This window comes from Rhyacophila brunnea, unplaced genomic scaffold (genome assembly GCF_057557595.1).
Source record: "Rhyacophila brunnea isolate RB1 unplaced genomic scaffold, BYU_Rbru_1.0 scaffold_23, whole genome shotgun sequence".
Taxonomy (NCBI): domain Eukaryota; kingdom Metazoa; phylum Arthropoda; class Insecta; order Trichoptera; family Rhyacophilidae; genus Rhyacophila; species Rhyacophila brunnea.
The window spans coordinates 18,780,428-18,799,958 of record NW_028232893.1 but is presented as its reverse complement, the minus strand read 5'-3'; the positions used below and the strand labels follow the sequence as shown (position 1 = coordinate 18,799,958).

At 36.1% G+C, this 19,531-nt stretch overlaps 1 protein-coding gene across 1 annotated transcript; it reads right to left on the bottom strand.

Moving 5' to 3' along the window:
* Positions 1-521: 521 nt before the first annotated feature.
* Positions 522-19,472, bottom strand: eIF3c (eukaryotic translation initiation factor 3 subunit c). Its single transcript, XM_085950145.1, has 17 exons — positions 19,347-19,472; positions 16,793-16,894; positions 15,787-15,919; positions 14,735-14,879; positions 14,330-14,469; positions 12,908-13,127; positions 12,359-12,515; positions 10,804-11,066; positions 10,080-10,289; positions 9,133-9,286; positions 8,034-8,249; positions 6,969-7,109; positions 6,454-6,626; positions 5,841-6,000; positions 5,352-5,541; positions 4,684-4,865; positions 522-2,466 (listed from the first exon to the last, which is right to left on the bottom strand). Exons 2-17 carry the CDS (start codon positions 16,883-16,885, stop codon positions 2,230-2,232), a joined length of 2,814 nt encoding a protein of 937 aa, XP_085806271.1. The 5' UTR covers positions 16,886-16,894; positions 19,347-19,472; the 3' UTR covers positions 522-2,229.
* Positions 19,473-19,531: the final 59 nt, after the last annotated feature.

Sequence of the window (19,531 nt, the reverse complement as noted above, 5' to 3'; positions counted from 1 at the left end):
TCATTATTCTTTCTTCTATAAATTAGGCTGCGATAATTGTGAGGTTTCTACGATTCCGCGAGATGTCACTGCTTATTCAAATAAACACTAAATGAGTCATTTAGTCGCCAAACCCGCTCCGGTCGATTTTTTCAATAGTAGTTTTGAATGTACGTATGTATATACTATGTCGCTAGGTCTTCCAGCCTATCGAGGTGTGAATTTTAAATTCTGGCATTTTGTCAAAAAATCAATATATGTATTGGCTTGAGTTGCCAAATCCGCTCTAGGATAAATAACAGATTACTAAATCCGTTCTACATAACCGACCAATCAGATGTCGCGATTCCAACATGATTTTTAGTATATGTTTAAAATGCTAAACAAAACGGTTTTTTGTGATTTACTTGAAGCTCAAAAAACCAGGGTGGGTTTAGCGAGCGACTTAGCGACTGAAATCAAAAATTTTGGGAAAGACTGTTCTAGATCCTCTCAGGGGGCTTTGGGAACCACTAAGTTAATCAATAATAAGACATTTTTTTTGTATACAACTTTATTCAATCCACCAATACAATAATAGAATACATTTTCACTTCATAGACAAAATAACAATTATGGAAATTTTAAACAATTAAATTAAATAGATGTTTTGGCATATATGTACATAAAAGAGTTACGTATTATGTAAAAGTACAAATAAATGTAAAATATCCAACTGATATTCTGTGCAATATGAAGAGAATACTAATTTTTACCATTGTCAATAAAAAAAAACAATGGACAAACATGACGTTGATTAAAGTTCAAAAATATTTACTCGGCTTTTTGTGGGCAGGCAAAGAACTATATTTTTTCACATAGATATTTTGCAAAAGTAATCAGAGATATGTAATTCCATTTCAGAAGTTTTTATGACTGAAATTGCGTTTATGACGATTTAGGAATGACACCAAAGCACCAAAATAACATGCGTTATTTATCAATAATGATTGCCGGTCAGATATTTTCGATTTCAAAAGTGTTCCAGAAGATAATTGTACTATATTTGTAGATAATCCATTCATTTATTTATTTATCTCATTCATTCAATTCTTGTGGTTAGATTATCTTAATTTTATACTGATGACCTATTTATTATGAAATAACATTTGATCAAATCAATAACAAGCAAATAATATACAATATTCTGTTTATAAAACGTATTTATCACTTGTTATTCACCACATATATTTATATATATTATAAAATATAATGAATTAATTACCGGTAAATAAACATTGAATCTTTTATTAATGCGATATTGTTGATAGTAACCGTAACAATAATACTACAGCCCTGTTTATTTCTGTCACACTTGAAGAAATACTATCTGCATCTGGAGCATGTTCAAGGTTAAATTGTTTCACTATATTCATATTTAACTAATCTATAACTGCATTTCTGTTTGGTTCTATTGCAGTACACAATAGCTACGGCAGACATTGCTTCTTTGATGATGCTGCACTTATTACAATAATAGCGTCAAACTACAGTTACTGACATCACTTCACCATTTCTGATATTCAATATTGCTATCGAACCCCATAAAGTTGTTAAAACAAGAACTTGATTGAAATGAACAATTACAACGCAGAATACATTGTGACAATTCTTTGCCTGCCCACCACAGAAGTAAACGTTGAAAAAACGGGTAAAGGTAAATAAAAAGAAGAAATAAGAATTAACCATCTTTGCACATTCGATAATAAGACAACTGTCAAGTTGGCAGTATCGTACAGGCTTGCCGATATTGGAATATGAATATTAGATACGGGACTCAACCGACTGACGATTTGAGAGATTTGATCATATTTCGAACCATCTGATACAATAGGAACAGTGGAGAAGTTTGGATAAAACAGGTTTTCAGGTTTATTATCAACAGCAGAATTTTTGTTGCGTTTTCGACAGTTATTGTATATACAAGGGATAAGTGAATCAGAGTGATGTAAAGTACAATGGTTCCTTGATTTAGGATGTCGGGTAACAATGTTCGAAACTAATTCTGAAGGAATTTTAATATTACATTGTTGTCTTATTAAATTTCTTCTGTACTGTCTACAATCTTTTACGAAACTGTTATTAGAAGAATTTTCATTATCGTTGAGACAACAGGTCCATACAGGCCTGATTATGCTTTTATTGTGTTCGGAGTTACATGTATGAGATGTTCCAATATGTGGCAAGCTGTTTCTTGTTTGACTATTACGATTAATAGTTATCGTTGTCGTGCCCCTGTCGATTGTCATCATGGTGTCTCCGCTGCCCCCTGGGCCCCCTTCTTTGCCAGTTGCCACCTCCTTCGCCTCCTCGGTCACCACCTCTCCCACCTTCACCGCGGTCACCACGGTTTCTGTTACCCCCGCCGCCGCCGCCTCCTTCACGGTCACCACCCCTGTCGCCGCCCCTCCCCCCGCGGTCACCCCCTCGGCCTCCACCGTACCCGCCCTGGAATAAAAACAATGTTAATTAGAATTTACGATTTTTTTAAATATTATAGTATTACAGAATTTAGAATGTAAAAAAACCAGCATTTTCCACTCAATATTGCGATAACCATATTCTGTCTGCGCACATGCTTAACCTTTTCTATGCCTCATTCATACCTACGTGGTCGCAGCCATGATTTATTCTGGATAGGAACCGTTTCCTCATGTCAAGCCTATCAGGCACCATTAGCGAGGGGTGCAAGACTAGTCAACGCGCTCCCCAGAGACGTAGACATTTTCGGTGACATGCTATGTATTTTGTTTTCGAAATTGTATTTTTATGTTTAGTATGCGTTCGAACAAGTTTTTTCGAACAAGTTTATTGGGCCACACATACTGAGTATGGGTAGTTTCATGCCGATACTTGAGAACACAAACTGGTGACAGTATTTCCAACTCACCTCTAGTCAAACTGTCGTATGCATGAGATTCCCAAAAACCTTATAGGCTATATACTGCACGTTTGTATGCATGAGTAAAAACGTAATTAGTTGTTAAGTGACGTCACGAATGTGACATATCATGTGTCATGGTGTTCGTATTATAAAATTTCATTCCCCGATAAATAATTCAAAATTTTGAAATTGTAAATGTGTCTGAAAGTGTGCGAACGGTACCATATAAATTTGATAATTATACATGAATAATTAATATGAAATTTAAATAATTTATCAGCTATTTTATCACATGTATTTTATAATTATTCTACTGTACGAAAGGTTGTATTGCCAGTAAACTTTTCCATTTGGTGGCAACACTGAATACATTTGGTGGCAATACTGAATATTATTATGACTAACTTCACTTCAATTATTGAGATCTCAAAAGAGAATAAGAGTAAATGACAGAAAATGCAAATGATTTAAGACAATAATATGTAATGATCTCTGTATAATATTATCATTTATACCAATCACCGTATGATACTATTGATGTTTCCAGTGTATTTGAGAGTTGTGCCTTGTTTATTACAGTTATCTTACAATAATTAACTAGGTAGGTAGGTGGTACCGTAATATTTTGAAGAACACAGAATGCTTACAATTGTATATTTTAATGCCAGATACAGCAGTAGATACATATTTTTGCGGTGGTTTAGCGGAGATATTTTATCGTAATCTTACGTAAGTCCATCTTATGTCTCCATGAGAAATATTGCAAGCGAAATAGGCGAAATAAGCGAGGCATTTTATCAGTTACCTACTATCTAGATTATAGACTAGGGATCAAAATTATACGTATTTTGTAAACAGCACGACTAGGAACTGTTTTTAAAGTTCGCAAATGTTTTACAGAATCTACAAAACGAATAAGGGCCTCAACCAAATGTTTTTTGCAATGAATGCAAAATTAAAATGACATTTGAAAGTGACAGCTAGCTGAGGCAGCCATTTTTAATGGCGCGTGACGTCAGATCGCTTACGTCACAAAGAGTGTTATTAGCTATTCGATGGAAAATCGGTTAAATAGCTTATAAAGAATTTGGGAATCTCATACATACGGCCCCTAATCATTTGGTAAATAGTATACAAAATGTTAGAATAGAGATTTTATGCAATAGAATGGATGATTGACAAGCGTAGAGCAACTGAGATTTTTGATAAAAGATTTTCTCTGCTAGATATATGGACCAATCGGGGATGGCAACAAATGGATTAGAAGATACAATTCTGAACCCTACAGTCTGTATAAAAACTGCGCTGGCTAGGTCATAATATGCACCGTATGAACAACAATGAACGGACAAAGAGAACAAATCTAAAGGTTCGAAGAAGTAGGCAAAAAATTCACTGCATACATGAAGTCACCAATGACTACCGTATACTTGGGAGTACCCTTCCGGAAAGCGGCCACTTTGTATCAGGACAGGTTGTCATGCTGATGATGATGTAACCTTCTTCTAACAGTTCTGTTTACTGTTAGCAATAAATTTAGCACTTGCACGCACACAATATTGCCATTGTAATAAATAACGTGTTCATGTTAACAATAAACATGTCTACTAGAATGGGGCTGATAGAACGGATAATTAAGACATATAGATAAGCTGGCTGAAGGCAAACCTTTCGGTTAAAAATTTCCATGACTGGACAATAATTCGACAAAATTTAAGAATTTTTATCATCCAAATTGGCAACATAAATGGCAGGAAGAAGATAATTAATGGTTTGCATACCTGGTTCCCCCCTCTCTGGAAGAAAGCGCCTTGCTTCATCTCAAAGATCCTTTCGTTGGAGTCCACCAGGTTGAAGAGTTTATCGGTGAGCTGCAGAGCCAAGGCCTGCAGACGGGAAGGCTCGCAGCGATGCAGTACTACACAGTTGCTCGGATCATCCATGCTGGCTAGTAATTCTTCACCTATAAACAAATTATTATGATCAATCATTGATAGGTCACATTGTATTCTTCTATCAAAGGTTGGAAACCAAATTGCGGTATATCTACATATCTTCAACCAGTTATATCAGCTCACCAATGTATTGCATATTGCGTCACTTACGGATGTTGTATAGCTAAGAGAATATCTTTTTACGTTTACATAATATATGTATTTGAACCAGTGCAAGGATTTTTGAAGTTGTACTAATGGCCAACAACTATTTCTCATAAAGAATTCCACTTTGTGGACGCTTATATGCTCCACTTGTGATTAAACATGGTACAGATTTTATTTTTACATAACTATCTCACTGCAGAAAATATGGCTGAACTATGCAGGTTTTGTTTGGTCAGCATTTGGGCTTGTAGGAAAGTAGTTCATGTATTGCATTGAATGTCAGCAAACCATCCACTCTCGCTGAAACAAATTAATATCAATAAATCATGTTGCATAGTAATCCTTACCAATGATCATTTTGCTGACAAGAGAGTGCACGGCCGGGGCGGGCAGCTGGAACATGTCCTGCAGGGCCTTGAGACCCACTGACGCATACACGTTGCTGTAGGTGAACAGATAGGTCCGCATTGATTCCTCGCGGATAAGGCGCGCTAGCATCTCACGTACATTGTCAGCCTGGTAGAACAGATCCCATACCTGGCGAAAACAATAAATTCATTATTAATTGAATTTTTCCTCCTATGTATTAATAAGGTTTGAAACGGGACCCTTTTCGGCAGTGTGCCTTGGTCAGGAGGCTGAGTAGAGAGGGTTAGAATAATCAACAGTTACAGTGGAGAATGGCGTTTATTGAAAATTAAGACGATTACAGTGTGAAGATAACAAGATTCAAGTAGTCTAGCAAGTACTTCTAAGTGTCCATGTATATATGGACACGTTAACAAGATCCGCAAGTCAGTTTGATTATCAAGAAAAAATAAAACACAACTACCCACCTTGGCATTCATCTTGGGGTTGACGATGTAAGTATGGCAGAGTTGCCAGTTGCCATGTCGCATGGCTCGCGCCGCGGCCACCACGTGCTCTCGCATACTCTCCGGAGGACCCACGAGAGATTGCCTTTCAGATGCACGCAGATTCTGGTAGAAAGTTTTACTGTAAACAAAAGAAGCCATCAATTTAAATGTCCTATGAATCTATCTGTCACAAGTCTTGCAGAAGATAGGTAAAATTGAAAAAGCTAATTCAGAATACCTCGGTCATGAGGGTGACAACTGAATACTGATACATATTCCGCCACGACAAATGTATTGGGAGACGAACGAGTTGAGTTTAGAAAGGAATCAGAATTATTCCATTCTTATAGCTTTCTATAGACATTCAACTATATCGGTGGTCTTCAAACTGTATTCCGCGGAATCCCAGGGTTCCGCGAGTCAAAAAAAAATTCGACAAACAGACCTAGACTTCGACAAATTGTGATTATTTTAAGATATATATATATGGGATGGGGTTCCCCGAAAAAAACTTATAATTATAAGGGTTCCGAGAGTCGACAAAGATTGAAGACCATTGAACTATATCATGTAAATCAACATGGAAGTAAACCTGATCATTCTGCGGCGAGCGTCGAATTCGTGGGCGGCCATGTAGGGTATCTCAATGAGCATGGCGGAGACGAGGTAGACGCACTCCAGCAGTTCCAGGTTGATATGCATGTGGAAGGGCATCTGACGCTGCTTCTCAATCTTCTCTTGCTCCTTAGAACGCTCGTGTTGACGCTGTAATTTCATTGTCCAATCAACAACATGTTTATGAAAACGGTGAATCACAAATCATCAATGTTTAGAGTGGCACTTTTATTTCATGGCGTCGCGTGTGTTAAGTTTTAGCGGAAAATATATTGTAGTTTTTTAATTTATTAGTTCGCGGAGAGGGGTCGAATGTTTCAAATCTATTTTTCTTAAGATGGTAGGCTTTATATAATCGCCAAGTCATCGTCACTGCTGCATTTTGACTTAATCAAAATGGCATCATGCCGTAATCTGATTATCGTCTCATAAATATTCTTATTCTTGGAATCAACAGTTAAATATACATCGTCATACAAAAAATATACATACCTGAGGCAACAATCCCTGTGCCAAGAGTTCTTTAGGTTTGCCGGTGACCATCAGATCAACGAGACACGCGTGGGCGTCCTTGATGTTACCGTGACGGAATGCGCATAATCCCAAGTTGGCCATTGTACGATTGTACAGAATCTATAAAGGTTAGATAGATTGAATCAGACACTTAGTTACTAACGCCGGCACACTTTGCAGTGAAATTGAGAAATGAAGTGACAGCTGTCAAATTTGTTTGTTGCCTACGTTTAAAATTCAAGAAAATAATATCATGGGCTTTATTTGTGACTGTTTGTACTAGTAAACAGACGGCGGTACAATATATGAATTTCTTGCCATGTCAATGAATAAATAATTACAAGATAAAAGAACTTTTTATATATGTTTTTAAATTTTCTGTTGAATCATATAAACTTGACTTGACTAGCTTAAACAAAAAAAATTGTACTTGATATAAATACTGAATAATGAAATGTCATTGATTTCCATAGTAACGCACGTATATATTGTTTAATAATTTTGTTGCTAGGACCCGCTAGCAACCAATAATGGTATCGAAATAACTTTTCTTACAAAACAGAATTAACTGAAAATGAATTCAATTTTACTTAAAGATGGCTAAAAGTATTAAAAAAATGCATTGGTATTGTGTTCTGATATATTCTAAAAGTTTCAAATGTCTAGCCAGTCGGGAAGCTAGTTAAAAATCGATCGCAAGATTTGTACCGGACGAACAACCACCGGACAAATAAGAATATGACATAAGAAAAACGTTGTAAAATATACAGATAATCCTGTAGGTATACTTTATCAAGGCGAAGGCGAATTGTAAATTTAAAACGCAGTACATAATAAAGTAAACATTAAACTAATTAAAGTTTAGGTATATCAATTATTAAATTATAATATTAAATTTATATTGACAGTTTTCATCCTAACCATTAACCAATCGATATTTTTTATATGGCAATATCGGCTCACTAACTCACTATTTTCGCAGCTACCATTCTATTTTGATCTATGTATAGCATTTTCATGTTACAGAGAAAACAATTGTTTTACCTGTGTGCTAGGATCGGAGTGGTGAATGGTTTCCTGCAGATGACTCATGAGAAGCAGGTCCCTCGCCTTGAACCAGTTGTCGTGGAGAGCATGGTGGTACATGTGGCACAGAATGGCACGTGTTCGGAGACGATCAGTGGCGTCGTTGGCGTAAACAAACTTGCACAGGCGTTCCATCACTTTCAGAGATGTGTCTACATCAGCTGATAGTTCACCCTGAAAAAAACGACGAGTGTATGATTAGATATACATTTATTTCTCTTGTGCGTTCACTTAATGTATTTCTCTAATTTGGTTCCCTTACTACAAAAAGGTTAGCGATTTTAGTTTCATTCACTCGTAAGATGGCGGAGTACCACTGAAATAGACAGAATACACTGAAACACAGTGATCAAAGCACTATAATAAAATCACACAAGATTTGATGCTCACTTCATTCACAGAAAAAGCCACCAGAGGCTCGGTGCATTATAATAACATTAAATGTATCCACATGGTTTCCGGTTTCCGAATATTTGACAATAACAGAAAGTTCATATTTTTTTTTTACAATAACTTTTTATAAGACAATTAAAAGCTGACGCAGGGCCAAGAAGTTCGTTTCCTCGCCCAGGAAACATGGCGGAACGAATTTACACTGTTGGACTACACTTAATAAAACATAATATGTACGAAGCGATCAATATGCCTAGTTCAAACCAAGACACATCTACTGTACAAAAAATTTACAGTTCTATAAAAGCTGCATACAAATATTTAAAATGTTTTGATACAAATGCCTGTTTTTTTTGTATTCCATCACGGGTAGAAAACATATACAAATGGTCTTGATCTGGACTTGACAACAGAGCGACTTGCTCCGACTAAGTCAGATCAGAGAAGAACGACATCTTGTTCACTAGCGGCCATTTTGGATTTCTCCCAGTGTTCACAGATTATAGTTTTTATTATCAAATAGGAATGTTATGTCAGAAAAACTAAACTTTTTACAGTAACAATACATTAGTTTTCATCCCTTACTGGCACAGCATTATGTGGGAAACAATAAATTGTAAAATTTTAACTGTGATAGTTAATTAACGTGGGTTTAAAACCTTACAGCTTTCTGTTTGAGGACTGAAGGATCAAACTTGTAGTAGAGATGATCAATCTTCCTCAAATAGACGCGGCAAAGTTCCTCAGTGACGTTACGGCGTTCAGCATAAACAAGCACTCTGTCGATGATGGCTGCCACACGCATCTCGTCCTTTAGCCTGAAATATAAGTGTTACTACCCAATGAAAACGATAAAAAGCAACAACAGGAAGTCAAACCGTTTCCACTTTTTTTACCATGTCCGATCCTAAGAAGATCACATGGGGCTCAACAGAGTAGAGGTTTGTATGACAACGTTTTTTACGAGAAATGGATGTTGGTCACTTGCTCAACCTTAATAGTTCATACTCTGACTCAAAACATACCCAGACCCATAATATTGTAAGCCAACGTATTAGCCGCTCGGCTATGGTGGGCGTTCCACTTTAGGTGGAGTATATCGTGTTATGGCTGAAGGAGACTGCACCGTGACAAGTGACGACAAACTCTAATTGTCGCCTCTTCTCGCTTCTTTCCTTAGTTGCCGTGCGCCCTTCTTAGAATTTTGGGTATGCTAATATTCGATTGAGCAGGCATTTGGTTATAATTTACGATAATTAATAAATAACTTAATATCGATCTTAATAAATTGCAGTCAATCCCTGACCGTTTAAATCCAGCTCCAGCCTAATCCCTGAAGGGGGGCAATGAAATGGATGTTAATAATTGATACGCTAATTCACCACAGTAACAACTAAAATAAACATTTAAAATGTTTGTACCAATTTTTCTTTCAGTCGAATGTTGATTTTTGAGTGAAATCTGATTTTATTATGACTAGAATTTAGATCAATAGTTCAATAAGGAGTCAACAAGATATTCTAGTATTGAATCAAAGTAATGATGATTAATCCCGCAAAGGATTATTCAATTTATGACACATTAAAAAATGGCTTGTTTCTTTGTGATTACCTGTCGACATATTCATTGGAGTGAGGGTCACACTCCTTGAGCAGCTTGGTGAACTCATCGTCGAGGCGTTCAACGGCGGTGAGAGCGCAGCCACGCACTTGGTAAGGCGGCGTAGAAAGCTCTTCAGCTTCCTCAGCCAGCGTCTCACTCATGGACAGGTCAGAGTGCGCCACCAGCAGTTCAATCAACTCGCTCACACATTCCACTAGCCTGCAAACAACACCAACCATTAGCTGAAGAAAATAATATAATTTAGAGAAATTTCTAGGACAGGTACAGATCTATGCATGATGGTGTGGAGAATAAGACGAGTTTTTTTAAATGAAATTACGTGAGAAAGTAGTGACACCTATAAATACTATGAAATTATTGGGTCTGTAATTGTATAATTATTTGTGATAAGTACTGCACTTAAAATTCGGGAAGCAATTAGTCAGTCCAATTCCAAAGTGCATATAAGGCTTAAAAAACGGTGATCAGGCACTGTTTTATTAATTTGTAAACAATATAAACTGAACAATATTGCTTTTGTTAAATTTTTTATGAGTAATGTCAAATACACGTTAATACGGCGTTACAATACAGTGCAGCATACGATAAAACATTGGTCACTGTCTAAGTGTGTGTTTTTGTTCTTTTGTTTGTTTTAATCGTTTACCTCCTTCAAATACACCGCTACATTGCACTCTCAAAGGAATTGTTAAAGTAGAACCATTCTACTGACCTATTCCAGTGATCAGGCTTCATAGCATCGGAGACCTTTCCGTTGTAATCGAAGAGAGCGGCCGCAATTGCAGAACGCAGTTTGCTGGCGACGGCGGGGCCCAAAGTGTGCGCCTCGCTAGCCGCCAGAAGCTCTCTCAATAGTTCCAACTGTAGTTTGCGGTCGGTTCTCTTTTTACCGCGCGCCGCCACAACTTCCGTAAGTTTCTTCACCACCGCCGCAACGTTCACCTCCGCGTCTTTGCCGAACATCTTGGGCTTCTCCTAACAAACGATAAACAAAAATTATAAGACAAAGGAAATAACCATTTTCACTCACTCAACCCATTAGGAGCATGACAACCTGGGTTGAGTGTGTAGTCACGCATCACTATCTATTTTTAAAGTCACTACGCACAACTACCAATTTTGATTTTGGATGGGCACATATTATATTAAGACACTCGTTATGTTGACTTTATTGTTTCACTTGTTGTTGCAGACTACAATACGATATACAGTAAAACCTCGTTAATACGAATTCCACGGGACCGAAAATCGAAAAAAAATTCGAATTACGAATTATGAAATGTATGGGGAATAATATTAAAATAATTTTTTTTTTTCTGATTTTCATCAATATTGTTTACGATCATAGATGTGCCTACCAAATTTCCGGTGCCGTGTGTTTTAATGGGTCATAAAATGTCAGGATTAATTTTATTACCTTCTTAAAATAAGTAATTTATGATATTTTACGAAAAATCTGTCAATGACTGGCTCATGAATGTACTTTATTACGATTTACTGAATATTTTTAAATGCCAGGACTAATTTTGAATTAAAAGGTATGGTTTTATATGAAAATAATGTTCAAGGGACTTTTTTTTCACGAAAATTTTGAATTACAGCAAATTTCGAATTATCAGTGTTCTTATTAACGAGGTTCTACTGTATATATATTTCAAACTGCAATCTTATAATGTAATGAGACAAAGTTAATAAGTTTTACATCATTTGCGGATGGATGACTTCTATTTGTACTAACTGTTCGATGTGTGGTTTTATTATCAACCAAGACAGTTAGTCCTGGCTTTTTACAACAGAACTCTCCACATGTCCTATTCAAAGTGATCACTTTCCAGTTTAATAAACCAAGTATATTCCAACCATTGGTAGCCCCATATAGCTGATAATTTTTTATCTCGCCTCTCCAATGTCCTATTGAATTACTTAACATTACTTCGCCAGATCATTGTTGTTCATACAGACATGAATATCTTATATATTATTCACACATTGACTGAAAAATCAGCATTTAATATCGGGGCAGACACAGGATTTGAACCTGCGACTAACTGAATAAAAACGTGAGTGTTTTTTCCTTTACTCCACTGTGGGTGATTACACTTGTTTCAGTGCGAAATGACTGTTTATTCGCCGTAACTGTTGTGCATGAGTATAATCACAAACGCAAGCCGGGAATAAGGGTCTTCAATTTCGGGATCTCACTCGATTTAATGATACTGAAATCTCGGTATGGGACATTTGACAAGTGGCAAAAAAATCACAATAACCTGAGTAGTGGCGACTCCTTTTCTGACGGTTTCCCAAGCACCCTCTCCGTCATCTTCCCTCTCTCTCCTGTCCCTCCTTCTTGAGCCGGGAGCAGCTCTGTCTTTCCTCTTCTCACGCCTCCTTTCTCTGTCTTCATCATCATCTTTGTCGGTGGTTCTGCAATCAGTAATTTACATTTATAAAATTATTATGAAATTAATTTGGGGACATGATATTAACTATTAACCTGCTTGTAGACAAGTTTCCACCTTTTTTTGAGTCTTGACCGCCTTTTATAATAGTCATGTAACCTACGACCTCCTGCCACATTTGAACAAAAACGTAGTTTTATTATTATTAAGAGATTTATTTGAAAAACTGTGACTGCTCTAAAATCTAGTCCACTGTGGGTTCTTTGTTATACAGTGAAACTAAACTAAATTCTTAATATTTTTCAAATACACTTTCAACTGTATAAATTCATGAATTCCAATAAGATGATTTCCTTCATGATGACGACTGAAAACGAACACTGGAAAAAAGATAATTCAGTATAATGGCAAAGTAACCTTTTCAAGAAGCGCTCCCTGAGATTGACATTCTTGTCGTACTCATCGCTGGAGTCTCCCGAGGAAGACGAGTCAGATCCCCAATCGATGGAGTCCTCTGAGTCATCGTCGTCGGGCTGTGGACCCTTCACAACCCTGTCTAGAGGGGGCACCACTGCGGGGACCAGCTCCGCCTTCTTCACCGGCACCACGTCTTCCGAGTCCGACGAATCGTCTCCAGCTGTATTAGAATGTATAACGATATCAATTCATTTGCATTTAAATATTGAGCACCCAAATATATTTCACTATATAATGTTATAAAACAATAAAATAAATGGTATAATTAATGCACATACTGACAAAAAATATGTCTTAATTCAAAAGTTTTAAATGAAGACATTTACAATACCCTTTTATGGCATTAATATATTTGTTACGATCATGACATGTTGATATTTAACACATCTTCGTCGAAAACGGAAAGTGCTGTTTTTCGCGGATTGTCAGTCGAATGCGGGACACGGCAAAAGTCGTTTTTGTTGACTGTCGGTTGTTTGCGGGAAACGGCTTTTCACGGGTTTGTATATCGGCATGAAATAAAACCCCGAACCTAATTATTGTTAGTTCTACTTCTTCGCTAGATTATAAGAGTAAACAAAGAATTAACTGTCGTATAGATTTGTTTTGCTATCTCAATCTCTAATTCAGTTTCGAGTCGTTTCACGTGTCGGACTATATTTCATATCGCTCGCGCTGTTTTGTTTACTGTTTCGTATTTTATTATTCGAATATAATATTACACACCTTTCTTTAGTATGTGATTGATTATCAACATATAATGGAGTGTATTGATTCTTTGGAAGAATAAATACTATGATTCATAAGTTGAATGGTTTCTTCAAATTAGGCGCGGGCACCGCCAAACACCCTTTTTTGACAAGAAGCAATAAAACTCATGTGTTATTATACATTGAATGTTCGCCAACAGCGTTTAGGTGACACGTATTTCTCAAATATTTACGTGATCAGATTTCACACATCCAGTGATTGTAAACTTTAATATTGAGTGCCTTTTACTAAATTGATATCAGGTTTTTATATTCAGCTTAGAAAATTAGTGAAATTATGATGTAATCAAAGTATTTATAATTTATATTTAATAATCAAATGTCACATACGATTTCTTTGAAAATTTCAATCGAAAATATTGTATGGTTTAGAAGATGTGTCAATTTTAAGAAAGCAATATATTTTTGCGCTAATCGCGAAAAACGCCCACCACAGGATAGTGTCTATTGTTCCAGGCGCCCGATTAAAAAGTGTTAAGATGCAAAAAGTCAGGACATTATAACATCTTCCCTATGATAAGCTTTCAAAGCTACCCCAAACGTTCTACTGTTTTACGGCACTGGGGTCCTTCAGAAACAAGACAATACTTACACTTGTCACCGTCTTCTTGTTCAGGTAATTCGGGCTGGTCTCTGATCCGAGCTAGATCAGGCTCCATTTCCTTGCAGTACTTGCGGAGCTTCTGACGCAGCGAAGTCAGGGATTTGCTGTTACTCTTTGACATGTTTTTCCTAGTGAGAGTAATATTACATAACCTCATTAGTTTATAATGAGAACAATTGAGAATATTCATCAATGCAAAACGTCTATCAATTAATTCAATCATTAGTCTAAGTATTCTCCATCTATATATTATTATATAATACAACTCATATGAATCTCAACTGATTTATAGACTCTTGTGAAAATAATTATATTGAGATAGTAATACTCAAATGTGGTAACTTGACCGCTAGAGAACAGAATAAACAAACGTGAATAGCTTTTTATGTATACCTAAAGTTCCTGTCTTCCCATAGCTGTGCAACAAAGGTCTCGCACTCGATGAGACACCTAAGGAAGAAATCTGGCGGCTGACCAGCTGCTTCCTTCGCCACGACAGGTAGTGCCTTTGTGTAAGCTCGTTGCAAGTCTTCAAAACCTTTGAGAAAATACATTAACATTATTAAAATAGCATACTGATTAGGCCCAAAGCCTATGACAGGTGGCGGTGTATGCATTTAATTCTCAAGCCGTGATTACACTAAGCATCGTCGCTTAGGTTGCTCAATTTGTGGTTTATGGTGACATCCCTTATGGCAATCGCCTATCTTTTGTTGCTATTGATCCTATTGATCTGAAACTGTTATCAATTGATTCTTCATGGTTGCCAGATGAAAATGTAAAAAAAAATATGCTGCCAATTTCCTTTGCAATATAATGAAAAATAAACATCACCCTGATGGTGGCCGACCTCCGTTAGGGGATGGCACGATATGAAGAAAAAACATGTCACTACTAATATGGTTGGTATAGGAACAAATTCCAAACTTTGTCACACCACCTTCTGTGGGGTTTCTCACAAAGGAATTTCTCTATAACGGAATTGAAAAATTATTTTACAAATTCGATTTGCAGATATTTTTTAATACAAATATTAGTTGGTTAGAGATAACAGCGAATCAGGCATACACTCCCTCTTTATTTGGGAAATACACAATTTAGAAATATATTATGAACAACGTTGCAGGAACACCCCCTGTTGCGTCCTATTATAGTGAGTGTCTTCTATACTTATATGTTACTTGAAAATGCAGAATGCGCTGAATCGGCCAAGTGCATAAAATGCTGGCATAGAGTTACCGGCAAGGTGGACCTGGACGGCCGAAACCGGGATAGCTGGACAGCGCCACAGAAGATTAAAGTGTGCTCGGTCAAAGCAACTGAAGAGTGTCTGCGCTGGATCATCCAGAATGGAGTTTTTGATGGAGGTCAAGATCTGCCAAAGGGTTGTGTGCCGTAAATGATGATACTGAATGACCATCTGTATTGTAAAAAATCTTACTAACTTGTCAACATGGAAGACATGTCCTTGATCTTTTTGTAGTTTCTCAGATTCCGGATAATGCCTGTCAGCTCTTCGTACCTCTTCTCCTTATTGGAGCGGACGACTCGCTTAGTTTCTTCTTCTTCATCGCTGAACTGAAATATTGCAATTATAAGGAAAAAACAAAATTAATGAGGAAATTTACACAACATGTTACAGATCGATAGATTTATGTATGTGTGCCTGAAGATGACGAAATGCAAAACCTGGATTGCAAAAAATAATTGAAAAGTACAAAACTTAAATAAATTAAAATGAAAGTAAGTACCTAAATGAGTTTATGTAATCTTATGTGTAAATAATTACAAGATAAAAAGAACTTTTTATATACCACGTTTTTAAATTTTCTGTTGAATCATATAAACTTTACAATTCTATGCATTAATAATTTAGGACAAATAAGGCAATTGTCAACAAATCTTTTGTTTGCTATTTTGCAACAAACAAATATAGAATACTGAAATGTCATTTTTATTTCCATAGTAACGCACGTATATATTAATAATTTAGTTGCTAGGACCACCCCCTTAGCAACCAATAATAGTGGATTGGATCGTAATCCGTAGATTTCTTCCGAAATAACTTTTCATACAAAACAGAATTAACTGAAAATGAATTCAATTCGACTTAAAGATGGCTAAAAGTATTAAAAGAATGCATTGGCATCGTATTCTGATATATTCTAAGTTTCAAATGTTTAGCTATTCGGGAAGTTAGATAAAAATCGATTGCAAGATTTGTACTGGATAAACAACCACCGGAGAAACAAGAATACGAGCTAAGAAAAGGGGGTAAAATAAAATCCCACTCTAGGTACAAAAATAAATGCCGTGTCAATACTTCACCAAATCATCAAAAGTACACCGACATCCACAGTTGAAAAGCTTCAAACTTCGGTTCGACCTTATTATGTTCGACATGGCAAGAAAAAATGAACACAATATAGTCAGATTGGCACGAGTACTTACAGTGAATGGCATTGTGAGGTGGCGCACCACCTGCTCTGTCTCCCGATCGGACTCCGACTCCGAGTCGGAACCCGTTGCGAAGAATCTGCTCATCTTGATTTACTGCAAACGAAAGATATACAAACATTAGTTCGATTCGGGGGACTGAGAAATAATGGGAACTGAAATACCTTACGGATGTGGAGAAACAGGTAACTGATCGCAAGTTTGGAAGAATATGGGATAAAATTAAACATGTGTTAAGAATACACTTATCTTTAGTTTTTAGTTCTGACAACTGCTATCGTTTTATGCAGTGACCCTCATTAAATATTGGGTGTATTTGAAGGTTGCAACACACATTATTGCACGTCGAATGTGTGGTTCATTTTCGTAGGACTCTCACACATTCAAAACCCTGTGTCAAAATGTAGTGTATTCTGGAATAGCCTATTGGAATTCTTATTTATTAATCTGTTCTATGGTTTGATTTGTTTCAGTTATGTATCAGTTGATAATAGGATAGTAAGTATAGGATAAGCAAATTATCCTCTAATCCAGTCATGTTAAAGGCGGGCTCTCACAATTTGATTTTTGTTGATCAACTAAAATCGAAGCAACTTTTTGTTCATACATTTTAGCGAATATCGAATAGACAATTGGAAAATATCGGTCTTTTTACTGGTTCTCCGCCACCGCTCGCTGTCATCTGTCAGTGAGCGCAGTGTTGCCAACCGAACTATATTTATAGTACATTTTGGTTCGCGTACTATAAAAAAAGTAATATTTTCGTCCACGTACTATTAAAAAGTATAGTACGTAAAAAATACCACAATTTTGAAAAATGGAATTAATTGAATTCGCCGTTCGTGCGAATATTCCCCATTGCTTATTTGATTGCATTTAAAAGTTGTCTATATTGTCGATGTTTAAAGTTCCGTAAAATGTTCGTACTTCAATCACAGCAAATCGTAATAATGTGAAGCGAGGGACGTATATAATATAAATAATATAAGATCTCTGTGTGCGATATTAGTCTATGGAAGTAGTCTTGCGTTGTATACTCTGAAAAACTAGCGTGACAGTTAATGACGGCGGCCGGTATTAGCATTAATTTTCGGTCGTAATAGGTGTTTTAATAAAGCAGGGCATCGGAATTTTTCGACTTCTCCGTTATGTTTATGTGGCAAACAAAAAACTTTCATTTTCTACACGTCCTATAATTTTTAACGAAATACTTTAATGGCTTGGACCGCGTACTATAATTCGATGACAAAAATATAGCTGAATTCCAAAATGGCGACTGACAGATAAAGTCGACGGAGAACCAGTAAAAAGCACCGAAAATATAATAACGCCAAATGCAGTTGTTCATTTCAGTTCAGAATATAACAAAAACTGACAAAATGCTTTGTCTGGGTCAGGAATTGGAATTCGAGAAGAATTAAACTAGGTGCTTCAGGGAGCCTTCTGAGAAAACTTTTTGTGGAGGCTGGAGAGGGATAAGTATAAAAATCTTTAACTTAATAATAAAAAAATCTTGATGAAAAGTTATTATTTTTTAAATCAGCCGGTCAATAAATCAGGTGTCTAATTATTTATGTCAAACAATCATATTTTTGGTCTTGCATCCATATTTTTTTAACAGAACACTGATGACTTGCCTTATTATTTAATTCTATTATAAGCTTTTAAAGTCTACATGGTGATGTAGACTTTAAGAGTCTGCGGTGATTCAACTCAACTGAGACAGTAACAGGTGTTGAAATTATTGAAACACATAATAGCATACTTATAGCTTGATAGACAAAGTTGGACTTTTGTTTTTCAACAAAAACATTTGTTGTTCAACAAAAATTGAAAAGCAGCCATTTTAATTCGATTTTAGTTGATCAACAAAAATCGAATCGTCTGAACCTGCAATATGGGGTATGTAATAATAGTTAGTTTTAAACCCAAGGGGTCATTTTTATCATTTGTTTGCAATATATTAAGATTTATAATTAAATGGAATCAACGTACAAAGTGTAAACAAAAGACACTACGAACTAAATTGTAATTACCAACCAACAATCTGGAGCCAACGGCGTAAAAATTTTATTTGGAGGTTATAAATTTTGTAATGCAACCTATGTCAATTTTTCATTGTTATGGACTTGATTTTTAATGTAAATACAATTTAATGTCGACTTTACATTACTATTCGTATTTTTCGAGTGAAATAATGTTTATAAAACCACTAATTATATATCAGACACATGTAATATTGACAGAAAAGGTTATCAGGTCCAGAATTGGCGAACTACACCGATATGTATAAATAAGATATTTTGAGGAATAATGAATATTGGAATTAAGAGAATAATACATATCTGTGGAAATCGATTAAGCTTTGTCGGCAAAAATAGTTGTAATTGTTTAAAAATAGCAAATTTTGTGTTGAAGTTCCGCCAAAACGGGCGAAAGTGTTGAGGGGAGGTGACACATTTTGTACAATATCCACGGTTTGGCACTATTAATCACATCAAAATGAAATGCTGTTAATACTCGTTGATAGCATAGATATGATACTTACATTAATTTCACTATTAAAACGACACAACACTCCGAAAAACTTAATTAAAAGTCCAAGCCGGGACATAAAAACCACGGTAAGTGACACGCTCAAAGCGGAAGGACTTTTTCTGGGTTACCAGCATAATTTACGTATATTATCTATGATTCTATATTATTATACAAGCTTAAAAATATTGGCAGAGA